Consider the following 13,173-nt stretch of genomic DNA (forward strand, 5'->3'; position numbering starts at 1 on the left):
ATGAATGAATGAATGAAAGTGTATGGCTGGGCCAGGGAAAGCACTGTGACCATACTTTGCAAACATCAGCTCTGTTCAGTGACTATGTACCTGGGAACTTGAAAACAAAGTGAAATGCAGACAACTGGAAAAATCGAGTGCATATGGCAACCTCAGGCATAAAGTCTCACTGAATCGAAAAGAGCCCTCTCAAGTAGCTCCTTCTTCATAACAATAAGAAGGGAACCAAGGAATGTGGGATTAAAATTGGGAAGAAAGAAAAAAATGTAGCAAAGGATTCTTCAACTGAAGAGAGAATTCACTTTTTACGTGGAAGAAGATATATTTTCTTCTATTTTCCTTTTGACCAGAGATTGAGAGATTGCTCAAGTAACAGAAAAATAAATCCTGTGTTAATCTTAATCTTGAGTGGCCTCCTGCAGAGGGTGGGTTGTCACAGTTAGGGCGCCTCTTGTTTTCTGGCGGGAGTGGGAATATTTGTTGAGAGCGGCTGAATTGCTCAATGTTAAGAAAGGGCTGGGTTAGTTAGAGGCTGGGGGTGGGGGGCGATGCGGGGAGGTTTACAGGGTGGGAGGCGGAGCAAGTGGGGGAAACTGGAGTCTGCCCTGTCTCACTGAGGCTGAACCCTGAAATGGGTGACAATGGGTAAAGAACCCCCACCACGCCCCGAGGACAGGGCACTCGGGAACCCCAATATACTCAATGGGAGTTTATGAACTTGTGGGCCACATGCTGTGTGATGAAAGACTGCACATCCCTTCAAAACCTTCAGTGACATCTGCTTTGCTCAATAACGCTTTTAGTACAAATGGTTTTGTTCTGGGGAACTCAGCGGGGTGGAGAGTACTGTGTATCGCTGGCACAGGGTCAGGACACAGTCCTTCCACAGGGGCATCTGCATTACACTCATACACCCAGAAAATGTTTGAAAGATACATATTGCTTAAAATGCCCATGTATGAAAATAGGCAGCAGTAGGACTAGGTGTTTGTGTGTGAAATCCTTTTCTCAGTAAGAAATTACTGACTGTTGTTGAGATGGTCCTCTGGGATTTCAGAAGAATTGGTCACCTGGTCTTGCTATGTGGATCATCTCAGCCTTTCAGCCATTCATCCAGAAGCATTCATTGGGTACCTACTATTATGCTGCAGGCTCTGTACCAGACTCCGGAGACAGAGCGACTAACCAGCCAGAAGCAGTCTCCAGATGTACTGTGGACTGGTATGGAGCCTTCTGGACCTAAACCATACCCCTAGAATCAGAAAACCTTACTAAATTTCACTGCATGTGTGTACCGCTGCATCAGAGGGTTTACCCCTGGAACAGATGGATACCATTCTGAATTGTTCTGAATGTGTTTATATTTAAATATGTCTCAGAAAAATAAAATAGAAAGAATGCCTCATCTGGTGGAGAGCAGGAACAAAGCCTTTCTAAAGTGTTGCCCCGGGCACTGTGGATTTCAGGCAGGGCCTCTCTGGGACTGCTTCATCTTCAGTTCTTTTTTCCCAGCTGCCTGGGGCTGCACTTTCTTTGGTAAGACCTTGTTTCTGTGCCCTGAGTTGGGAGCTTTCCTCTTAGGGGTTGCTTGTAGGATGCTTCTCTTGAGTTGGAAGTTAACCTGGGGGGTAAAAAAAAAAAAGCAGCAGCTAGGAGAGCAGAGGAGTAAGTTTTCTATTTCCTAGAATTGAAAGTGGGGGAAGACCAGCTTGGACCCTGTTTCACCACTGTTCCAGGTTCTGAGGACAAGGGACTAAGGGGACTATTACAGCAACCACCCAGAGCAGCACTGGCAGTGTAACACGGCCTTTGCTAATATTCCCCCCAAAGTGGCACATAATCACCAGTGCTACATAGGGTCTGTCTAGATGAACTTAATATACATTCTACATTCATTTTATATGTAATAAAAAAAAATGTACCTCAAACATCAAACCACGAATTTACTAATACTGTTGTTCAGGACAAGAGCTAAGGTTGATGGTGCCGTAACAATCCCCTTTATGCTGACTGTGTGACTAACAGGTGTTGTGCTCAGGCTTGTCAAAGAATGCCTCAGACCTTCAGAACTAAAGCTTCTGTCATAATTGTTTGGAAATATAGACAGTAGAGATGATACAGATTATTAGTATGAATTCGTAAATCCAAATTTTCAGGTGCATTAATGCACTGTGTCCAGCAATACATTGAAACTTCCCTTCTGGCCACAGCACGCCGAGGTAAAGAAGCGTTTGCCTGACAAGTGTGGGGTAAGCTGGCTGTGCAGGAGCTGCCGAGCCATCCCAGGAAGGGAAAGGCAAGGGCGTGGCCCAGTGTTCTAACCACACTCCCCTGAGGCAACCTTGGCTCTCAGGCCCTTGGAACAGTTTGAGCTGCTAAAGCCAGCTAGGAGTTGGAAAACATTTGACAGGCAGACCCCTTCGTAGGGTTATTTCTTGCCCCCTTCACAGAAATCCACAGCCAGCTTTTCTGCTGGTTCCTCCCAAGCAGGGGGATCCCTGTATTACTACATAAACAGTACTGAGCCAATTGCACTGAACCAGTGCTATCTTCTATACAGGAACACAAGGATTTAGGAAGGAAGAAGAGAGAGAAGAGAAACAACAAAATAAGGAGAGGACAGAGGAAAATGAAAGGAGCGGGACATCTGGAGGGCTGCAGGGGAAGCTAAGGGGAAAACACTGGACTCTTGGAGATACTTTAAAGCGTTTTAATCATAACATGAAAACCATCTCGTAAATCAGCTTTTTTCTTTTCTCTTCCCCCTACCAGATGGATCTCTGCTGTAGCATGGGAAGAGACTCAACTCGGATCAAAAAGTGGACTCTTAGTTGTGACTATATCTGAGAACTGTAGCCAGAAAACAGGTTTTTCCCCCCTCTCTGAGTTATATTTGATATAATGATGGGTTATGTCAATTTATTTAAAGGCTGTATGACAAAGGAGGTGAGATCTTTTGAAGCAGAATTTGTTATTCAAGAGGATTTGCAGTTGTTTGAATTCACAATTGAATAGACTTCTGTATGCTGCTGCCAAACAGTCATTTGATTCTGGGTAGATGAGGAGCAAGGGGAGAAGAAGAAAAAGGGGAAAAGGATGCACGGGTTGGGAAACTGGGACCAAGTAACAAGCTGCTGTGGAAGAGCTACTGTTTGCTTCCTGCACCTGCAAGTAGAAGTCGTTTATAACAAGCATGGGAGTGGAGGGGCTGGGAGAGGAGAGAGGGGGAACTGTCTAGAAATTTCAGAGGCATTTTTGAAGGATTTAAAGAACTCTTTACCCTGATCCTTGTCTTAAAATAAGGGGTTATGAACACAGGCTGTGAGCTTAGCATGAGGCCCTGTAGCTCACTGGCTGAGAAGGCAATCCTGAAAGCCCCACAGAGGCTGGAACTGGGGCTCCCACTTACTCACTGTGTGGTATTGGACAAGTTACTTACCTTCTCTAAGCTTCAGTTTCCTCAGCCACAAATGGGGACAGGTATATCTACCTTACAGGGTTGTTGGGAAGGTGAGATAAGATAATTCTGGAAAGTGCTCATACAATGTCTGGTATATGGTAGCTGTTCAATAAACAGTTTCTATAACTGTATTTGAAAAGGCAAGATACTTGGCTGCACTGCATTGAGGTAACAGGGAAAGGGGAGGGAGGGTCTGCTAAGCTCTTGGGTTGTATAGCGATGGAACAGGACAGAGTGGGAGGCCTGAGGGAAGAGTTGCCTTGTGAGAAAAAGGTCCACAGATGCTCATTAAACAGGACTGCCTCATCCTTGTGTGAGAGACCTGAGGATTAGTGTCCATGATCTTTGAGCCTCTTTGGCTCTGGGATCCCAAAGTAATACGACCAAAGCTAAAAAGGTCCAGGCTACAGATGAAAAAGTTCCTTGCTTCTGATCCTATCTATAAAAGAAAGCCTTGGAGAGTTCAGTATTAAAGAGTAGCTGGCTCTTTGCCGAGGAGAGTGGAAAGCAAGGCTATCTGGGCACATGGGCACCAGAAGGGGGCAGAATGCCATCTGGTGGTAGTTACTTGCTGATGGCGCAGAAGAGTGTAGCCCAGTGAAGCCTGTGCATCTGGGCAAGCCTCTGGGATTTACAAAGGGACACTTTTTGAGCACTTTCTGTGTGTAAGTCACTGTACTAAAGGCTTTACATGCACCTTTTCATTTCAAATTCTTGCGAGGGAGGCACTATTACCACTAATTTACAGGGGAAGAAACTGAGGATGAGAACGATTAGGTAACTTGTCCAAGGCCTGTGGATAAATGAGCTGGATTTAGTATCAGGTAGTGTTTTAATCACTATGTTATGTTAAACAGAAGGAAAAGGAAAAGGAAAAGCCAAAAGGAAGTGGGAAAGGATTTAACAGGAGAATGACAGAAGAAAACTTAGCATATGAGAGCAATCAATTTTTTCTTTGCTGGTAAGAGGGAAGGTTGTGGGCAAAGATTAGAACCATACAGTCGATTGTAAGTTTGTATAAGTGACCTTTACAGCGCTCTGTAAAGTCAGCCTAACTCACCAGTTTGGGTTCCCCAGGACCCACAGTCACAATCAGTGTCTCTGGGTCAAACCCAGGTGCTGTGGCAGTGACAGTGTAGGTACCTGGAAGCAGCAGCCGGAAGTAATCACCATGGTCACCTAAAAGTTACAAGGATATAACTCAGCCTGCTGATGAGAAATCTGCCCCAAATAGGATCTTCATAAGAAAAACGATCTGAGGGTTTTAGCTGAACACAAGCTTGATTTTTCTTAATAACATGATGAAAATGCTTAAGGTCTAAAACAGTCATAGGAGATCATAAGAGCATGGACCTCAGCTCCTGGGAAGGAGTTTCACTGTACTCTGCACTGACAGTACTGTGTTTAATTTTAGATCTTGTATTTTAAAACAAACTTGTGTCCAGTAAAGGGTCGCTAGGAGAAAGGTCAAAAGACTTACGAATGTAATGACTGGCAAAGAGATTACATAGGACCTCTGTTTCAATGTTCAAAAAGTCACTGTGAAGAAATGATATCTATCTAAAGAAATAAGAATAAGGATGGAAGCAAAAACTACTGTGACAAAATATGAGCTACCAAAAAAGAAATGGACTGCCTTATGAAACTGTGAGCAGAGACTGAATGAGGAGCCCTAGAAAAGCTACAGAGTTGTGCAGTGCACAACCTGCACCAATGGACATGGTGGCCCTGGGTTGGACAACCACCTGTCAGTGGTGCTGTATGTGTGTAATCTTATATTGGGTAGGAGGGCTGGACTAAATGACCACTAAGGATTTGATCTGGAGAATCCTATTTCTAATATTTCTTCCATTACCATCAAAAGGGGAAAATAAAATTCAAAAGAAAGCCTATTTCTCATAGCAGGAATGTAGCATTTTGGCTAATGACTTTACATCTATTTAGAATAAATTATGACTATGCCTTTAAAATTTCTTTTAAGTGTACAGCAATGAATAATTGAAATAATAAATGCAATTAATAATGAGACCAATAATAAATAATGAGGAGGTCTGTTCTCTGCTCCCTATTAAATGCCTGTAATTTATTTCAAAATTGTTTAGCAAAAGCAGTGTGTTATAATGCATTATGTTGAATACTTTCAGTTATACCCTAGTGGCTGTCATTTTCTTTAATTAGGGGCTCACATCCAGGAGTGGTTAGCTAGCTTGTACCAGAAAGGCTCAATTCCAGATGCAGCTATTACAATGGCTTCATCTATCTTATCTCTAAGCAACACTAGATGCTTTGCTAAGTAGCATAATGAATGTGAGCAAAGAGTTCTCCCAGCAGTAAAATGAGTAATCTCTAGATTTAACATAATGGGTGTTGGAAGTTGGCTCTTACTGGTGAAATTAGTGGTGTTCAATAGACGTGGATTGGCTAGAATGTTTCAGAGACATTCCCTACCCTTGCATGAATAGGGTATAAGAATCTAGCAAGCCCTGAAGCTCTGAGGGATGCCTGAGGTTTGTTTCCTAAACAGTCCTGGCTCCAGCCACTCGGCTGGAAGATTCTGGTTGTCAATGCTTGACTATAAGGCGACAGACTTCTACCTTTAGAATACTGTTGCCTTTGCCTTGAATGAACCTTTCAAGTATGAAGTGTTGGGTTCATCTTAAAGAATATGTTACCTCCTTAGAGCTGAAATTTCATCCAGTTTTAACAGACTGGTCTGAGCTACAAGATGCCTGCTTGGCAAGGCTTGAGTGGTGAAGTGTGGCTGAGTTGTGCTTGTATCGAGGTTGGGGGAGGCAGGTAAACCTCATCTGCCCCTAACTATTGGTAGCTACTGCTCTACCTGAAAAACCAAACAAATAACCCCAAAACCCTAAGAATTGTGCATGATCAAATTGGGCTGGCACTGTTTGCAACACTGTCATACCGTGAGATATTCTGTACCATTCTAGAAGTTTCCAAGTTGGCTCCAAGAAGATCTGCCCCCACCATCAATCTTGCCCTGCAGCAAGTTTATGGAAAGCATCTTGCTAATTTTTCCCTAAAGGGAGGAGGTGTTGCGAAATGCTTGGTTCAGGGACAAGACTAAACATCCGTTCTACAGTCTTTTTTTCTTTTCTATCCCATTTCACACCAGTACGTGAGCTATTAATAACCCTCAACTGGGAAAACGCCCCTATCAAAGTTGTATGAGGCAGTGACTCCTGAATGCTGAGAGAGATGTCAGATTTACACCTTCCTGACCCTTGCCTCTTAATTCACCGTCCCCATTTCTATCGTCTTTCCTTCCTGCAGTCTCCTACCCCCAGTGTCCTTGACTTCCTTGCTAGTCTCACTGGCTGACAAACTGGCCTCCTGACGATGCTGCACAAGGTGAGGGAGTGAAAGCCTCCTTCTCACCCCACTAAGCGGTGGCCACCTACCCGAAGTGACATCATGGTTAATCCCACTGACAGAAATGACAGCGTTCGCAACATTGTTATAATTCTCATCCAGCACCATTCCCTTGATGCCCTGGTGTACCTGTAGGAAAGTTTACAGTGTACAGTTATGCTCATAAAAACCTTTGTGCAATGTTTCGGAGTCCTCAAAGCTCTTTCTCTTGTGTTTTTGCATTTGATCCTCACAAAGATTATGGTGACAGACCCTTAACTAACCTCTCCAGTCTCACCCTAGTCCCCAGTAAATTCCATAGAGCAGTCAGAGTGATCCTGTTCAAATCTATGTCAAATCACGTCACTAGTCTACTTCCTGTCTCTATGAATTTGACTACTCTTGATACCTCATAGAAGTAAAATTATACAGTTGTCGTTTTGTGACTGGCTTATTTCACTTAGCATAATGCCCGCAAGTTTCACCCATGCTGTAGCATGTGTCAGAATTTCCCCTTTTTTTAAGGCTGAATGTCCAGTGTGTATCTATCACATTTTGTTTATCGTCCATCAATGGACACTTGGGTTGCTTTCACCTTTTGGTTATGGTGAACAAGCTTCTGTGAACATGGGTGTACAAGTATGTCTGAGATTCTGCTTTTAGTTCTTCTGGATATACACTCAGAAGTGGTATTGCTGGATCATATGGCAGCTCTATTTTTAATTTTTTCAGGAACCACCAAACTGTTTTTCATAGTGGCTACACCATTTTACATTCCCATCAACAATGCACCAGGGTTCCAATTTCTCCACATCCTTGCCAACACTTGCTATTTTCTGTTGTTATTTTAATTTTTTTTATAGTAGCCATCCTAATGAGTGTGAGGTGGTATTTCATTGTGGATTTGACTTGCATTTACCTAGTAATTTCGAGCATCTTTTCATGTGCTTGTTGTTGGCCTTGCATTTGTCATTGTGACCTCATCAGGGAGCCCCTTTCCCCCTAGTTACCTGCATGGTTCTCTCCCTCATCTCCTTTAGGTCTGTTTAAATGTCACTTTCTCTGTAAGGCCTTCTCCATAGCATTTTACATTTAACATGTTATAAATTTTATTTTATTGATTTGCTTACTATCTGTCTCTCCTTACTAGAATATAAGCTGCATATATGCAGGAATATTTGTTTGTTTACTCTTAATCCCCAGCATATAGTATGGTTTCTGACAGTTGCGCTCAACAATGTTGAATGAACTAATCTCACTGGCAGAGAAGCTCAGATCTATTGTATTGAGTCAGAGCAAAAGTCAGACCTGAGTCACACAAAAAACCTTGCCTACGGTCAGAAAACACTTCTCTTTCTATAACCATGAAAATTAAAAATGTGATTTACCTGTTCCAAGAACTGGATTAGAGCTTCCCGATTACCCAGCCACTCGCGCTGCAATTCCTCTTGACGAGGAAACTTGTCACAGCTCAGTTCCAGCGTGATCTCAAAACAGTTGGTATGAAGATAATTAAAGTCTTGCATTCCTAGGGAAAAGAGGGCGATGGCCGATTTGGATAACCAGCTTCCCACCCAACGCCCCATCTCAACACTTTTTAATCGCAATTTCGCCACACACACACCCCCATCACCTTCTGTTCTACCTCCTGATCTGCATTAATTTTTCTCTTCCATAAAACCTCTCCCCAATTTCCCAGTTCACATGCCTTTCTATCTTTCCAGTTTTCTCTCTTCATAAATGCCCATTTTGTAGTCTCCATCCTCTGTTTTTTCCATTTCATGACTTAAATTCACTTCCTGTCCGTCTCAGCATTTCAAAGTCTGCTTATTGGTCATGTGCTACTATTAGACACGTGCTGCTTTCAGGGGGACAGATTTTCTCTTTGGACTATAATGTTCTTCAGATCTGGGGGGGTAGAGATGAGACAGATATCTTGATGTGGAGACATCCCTCCTCCTAGCTGAGAACACAGCACCAACCTGAAAACAGTCATCCCAGAAAAACAGACTCCTGAAAAGCAGAGGCAGCTACAGTTTTCCTCCATCAACTGCTTGTCTGCTTCTTCTACATTACTCAATTGAATCCATTATTTTTGAATATGTTTCTGATTATTAGAATAGTATTTATATCACAAATTTATTTGGCTTAAAAATTATTCACTTAATCAACTTTCACCTGCTCTCTCAGCTGCAAGCAGCTGTTGTAGAAAGAATGGGGAATGTTGGAGAACAACTGTAGCCTGTTACACGGGTTCTCTCTCTCTGCATCAGAGTCAGCTGTAAGGCTGTCCCTTCCAGACAAAAACAGACTGCTGGGCCTTGGCCCCAGAGTTTCTGACTCAGCAGGTACGGGCTGGGGCCCCGATATTTTTGTTTCTGACACATCCCCTGGTGATGAACTTGACGATGCTGGTCTAGAGACCCCACTATCATCACACTATCATTTTGATATAAACTTCATGATTTTGGAATTGTATCCCTTTAATTTCACTTAACGATTTCCAGTGGAGGCATGGTTCATGCTTTCCCAGAGGATGGGAAGGGAAAGGGAGGAGCGAGTATAATTTGAAAAAGTATATTTTATATTAAATATTTTTTTGGAGTGGAGAGAACCTGTTGCATTCTTAATGCAAACTAAAGAAAGTAAAGTTCAACAAAATCTTCTTGCCCTGGGTTCAAGTGAGTTTTCGGCCACCAGAAATCTACCACCTTCTCAGTACATAGTGACCCCCTAAGTTTCCTCCTCCCCACTCCCCATAGGACCAGCCATCAGCTCAGCCCTCAACAGTGAGCTTTCTACTACCGGGGCTCTGACAGGTCAGCTCTGAGAGGATGAGCCAAGACAGCTGCTGAGACATGATTCCTAAGAGAACCTGGCTTCCTGCTTCAGCCTCTTCCCTATTCTTGGGGTCCCTGACTACTGAAGGTTCATGAACAGAGGTTCTATCTTGACCCTCAGTGATCGGAAAAGCCCAGGGAGTAGAGACAGAAGCCTCTTGCTGGAGGTTTCTGCTACGTTATCAATGGCCAGTGTCCATGGCAAACTCCTGCCTATGGGATATGGGCAGGCAGGGTACAAAGAGCACATATCAGAGGAACCATCTGTGTTCAGGCTGGCATCTGTCCTCATCTTTGCTATGTGAGGCATACCTCCTGCTACTACAGAAAAAACCTTAACATTTTAAACCAGGCATTTCCAAATGCTCTAAGTGCATTATTTTATTTAATATTTACATCAAAATCACAATGCAAGTCATGTTACTCTTAAAGTACACGTGAGGAAACTGAAGCATGGAGAGGTTAAGTAATTAGCCTGAAGGCACGTAAATGGTGAACTGGTAAGCAAGCCAGGTTTCAACCCAATGTTCCCTGAGGGCCCACAGTCTTAACCACTTGATTGCATTATTCCCCTCCTCTGCCCTCATCCACTATGTAAACCACCAGTTTTAAAGGACCACAAGGTGTCCCTACCTCTGTCTGAAAGAATCACAAGATGATGTTAAATGTCAACTTAAGACTTCCCCATTTTTCAGATCTCTACTTGAATGCAAAATAGCATTCCTGTCATGTCCCTGGGGAAAAAACGATAATTTAAAAGGAGAAATGAGCCCGATTCTACTTCAGCTTGCAGCTGTGCCCAGTGCCCAGCACTCTTCTTACCCTTGCTGAGAGAGTACCAGGAAGCCCCATTGGTGATGCCATCTGGGAAGTAATCCCCACAGTTCCAACCTTGGTGCATCCATCCATGTGCGTAGGAGTAGACCTTGGCCAGCTGTAGGGAAAGCAGGCGGAAAATGACCCTGAGTGTTCCCAACTCATCTGGCAATGCTCACACTCGAAAGCAAGGTGAGGCCAAGAACCCCACTATGTATAAAAAACTGGTTATTTGTTTTAGTTAAATAAAATACCAGCAGGAATAGCGAGGTGGGGTGTGTGTGTGTGTGGAGTGGACTAGAGTTGGGAGACCTGTAGTCTGATTTTTCCTCTATGTTGGGGCTACATTTCTTCAAACGCAAAGTGAGGGGTGACACTTGATAATACATAAGCTCCCCTCTAGGTGTACCATTTTCCAGCTAAGTTTTGTAAAGGAAGTCAGAAAGCAAGTAAGACAGGCCTTCACCATAAGAAGAATTATGTATTAGTGGTGAGAGGTATGTGTGGGAGAGAGAGGAATATATTAAAAAATCTCTATAACACTCTTTCATTACTATTTTATAATGGTGAACAAAATGAGATTATTGGAGAAAAAAATATAGTAGTATACATGCTTTGCAAAGCAACAATTGGTGTTATCCTCTGTGTAATTCATTAATTGTTGAATTAATCATCAATGTTATTATATTACTTATACATTATTAATAATATTAACTATAAAATAACTAATCTGTTCATTTTATTCTATTGCTGTTTTGAACTATTATGTAAACCTTTTTCATGTGCATTTTCCATTTTTCATTAATATAGCCATATTATCATAAAACTATAAATTAGAGCCCTCCAAATTCACATTTAATGTACTAGCTTACCGCCAGCACTATTAGGCTTCCGGCATATTTCTTGCTTGTCATTAGCTTAAGTTTTTTTTTTTTTACATTGTGATAACTGTACTATAGAGGTTTCCTATTTATTTACTTTTTCATGAATTTATGGCTTATCACTCAAAACAAAATATAATATATAGATTGCATGCACCTAATGAGCAGGAGGTGTTTTTGATCGTTTTCTATGGGCTCATTCCCAATAGGGTCCTATGTTACTGACTCAGTCTGTGTCACTCTCCTGAGCCCCAAGTTCCTCCGGCTGGACAGGCGGCCACTCTGCATACCTTCTGGAAAAGCTTGTCATCAGGCGTAGGGGTATTGGCAGTGTGGCGGAAACCTCGGACCCGGTGCTCAAAGGACTTGTCATACGGGTAATTGGCCACCACTGCCCCTCCGTGGAGATTAGCTGAAAGAACAAAGTTGAAGGAGCGGATCCACTGGATCACGGCCTTGGTCTCGGGTTCCACCTGAGGAGAGATGAGAGTTTACTGGTGAAGCTGTAACCGGAAGTGCCAAATGGCTGTTCTCATGGGTTTGTCAGGACGTGGCCTTAGAGGATGGCATGTCTGACAGGAAGTGGCCTTAGAGGATGGCATGTCTGACAGGAAGGGACCTGACAGGATGGCATGTGTGACAGGATGGCATGTCTGAATAAAGCAAAGAGAGTCCTACCGAATATGAGAAGTACAGATGGGGAAATTTAGATCTTTTGCTTGGTGGTTTTAAAAAGTAAGTGAAAGGAACCCTTTTTCAAAATGAAATCTCATGGAGAATCCCCATATTCAAAATAGCTAAAAAGAGATTATCTAGGGCAGTGTATGATATAAAATGGTGGATACGTGTCATGATACATTTGTCCAAACCTACAGAATGTACAACATGAAGAGCAAACTCTGATTAGTAAACTACGGGCTTTAGGTGATAATGATGAGTCAATGTGGGTTCAGCACTGTAATAAATAAATGTACCACTCTGGAGGGAGATGTTGATAATGGGAAGGAGGGAGTATATGGTAACGCCCAATACTTTCCATTCAATTTTGCTGTGAACCTAAAACTGCTAAAAAAAATTAAGTTTATTTAAAAATAGAAAACGAGAAAGAGCAGTTTGAAGAGGGGTAGCATGATTGGAGAGCTCAGAGCCCTAGCTTGGCCTATCCCTGGCAACAAAGAAGGGATTCTCCAATTTACCCACTGCTCCAGTGGCTTCTGGAGTTCCACTACAGAAATTTAGAGCTCTAGTAAATATATTTGAAAACTGCTGGTTTACAGCAATGATTTTCAACCTCCTCCTTCTCCCAACACATCTGCCATAATGTTGACATGTAGAACTCTCTCCTGTGGTCATATCCAAATTTCATGAATTACACATAGTATAATATGGGCCAGTCTTGGTTAAGTAGTGAGAGTCCACCCTTTCTATTACAGATTATATTGCTAGTAAGTGACAGTATTCTAAATAAAGCCTTGAATCTACTCAACTTGTAGTATAAGTAAATATTTTATAGTCTTCACTGTTTTTCTTCCCCTCAGAATAGATGTGCTTAGAGGTTATGTGTTAATGTCTCCTCTTGGACCAAGAGTCAGCTGTGAAGGCCCCCATCTCTTCCATCCCAAGGGACACCTAATGAATAATGTTGAGTCTTACCCAATCAGAATGGATATAATCCCAAAGGCACCAGTCCGCTCTGCAACCAGGGCTCAGGTGCTTTGAAACAGTCCTTTCTCCATGTCCTAAGCCTCTATCCATGAGAAGGGGGCCAGGATCTCACTGTTCCTCTCCCTTAAGGCTGTCCCATCAG

General features: G+C 42.7%; 1 protein-coding gene across 4 annotated transcripts in view; it reads right to left on the reverse strand.

The window, feature by feature from the left end:
• Positions 1 to 1,344: 1,344 nt before the first annotated feature.
• CPN1 (carboxypeptidase N subunit 1) overlaps positions 1,345 to 13,173 on the reverse strand; it is a 33,874-nt gene continuing 22,045 nt past the window's right edge. For all 4 annotated transcript variants that reach the window (XM_064488328.1, XM_031461589.2, XM_031461590.2 and 1 more), the window contains 6 exons: positions 11,657 to 11,839; positions 10,492 to 10,603; positions 8,218 to 8,357; positions 6,880 to 6,979; positions 4,521 to 4,639; positions 1,345 to 1,621 (listed from right to left, as the gene is read on the reverse strand). In XM_064488328.1, coding sequence (XP_064344398.1) covers positions 1,463 to 1,621; positions 4,521 to 4,639; positions 6,880 to 6,979; positions 8,218 to 8,357; positions 10,492 to 10,603; positions 11,657 to 11,839 — 813 coding nt within the window. In that variant the 3' untranslated portion in view covers positions 1,345 to 1,462. The remainder of the gene's footprint in view (positions 1,622 to 4,520; positions 4,640 to 6,879; positions 6,980 to 8,217; positions 8,358 to 10,491; positions 10,604 to 11,656; positions 11,840 to 13,173) is intronic.

This window comes from Camelus dromedarius, chromosome 8 (genome assembly GCF_036321535.1).
Source record: "Camelus dromedarius isolate mCamDro1 chromosome 8, mCamDro1.pat, whole genome shotgun sequence".
In the NCBI taxonomy this organism is placed as follows: domain Eukaryota; kingdom Metazoa; phylum Chordata; class Mammalia; order Artiodactyla; family Camelidae; genus Camelus; species Camelus dromedarius.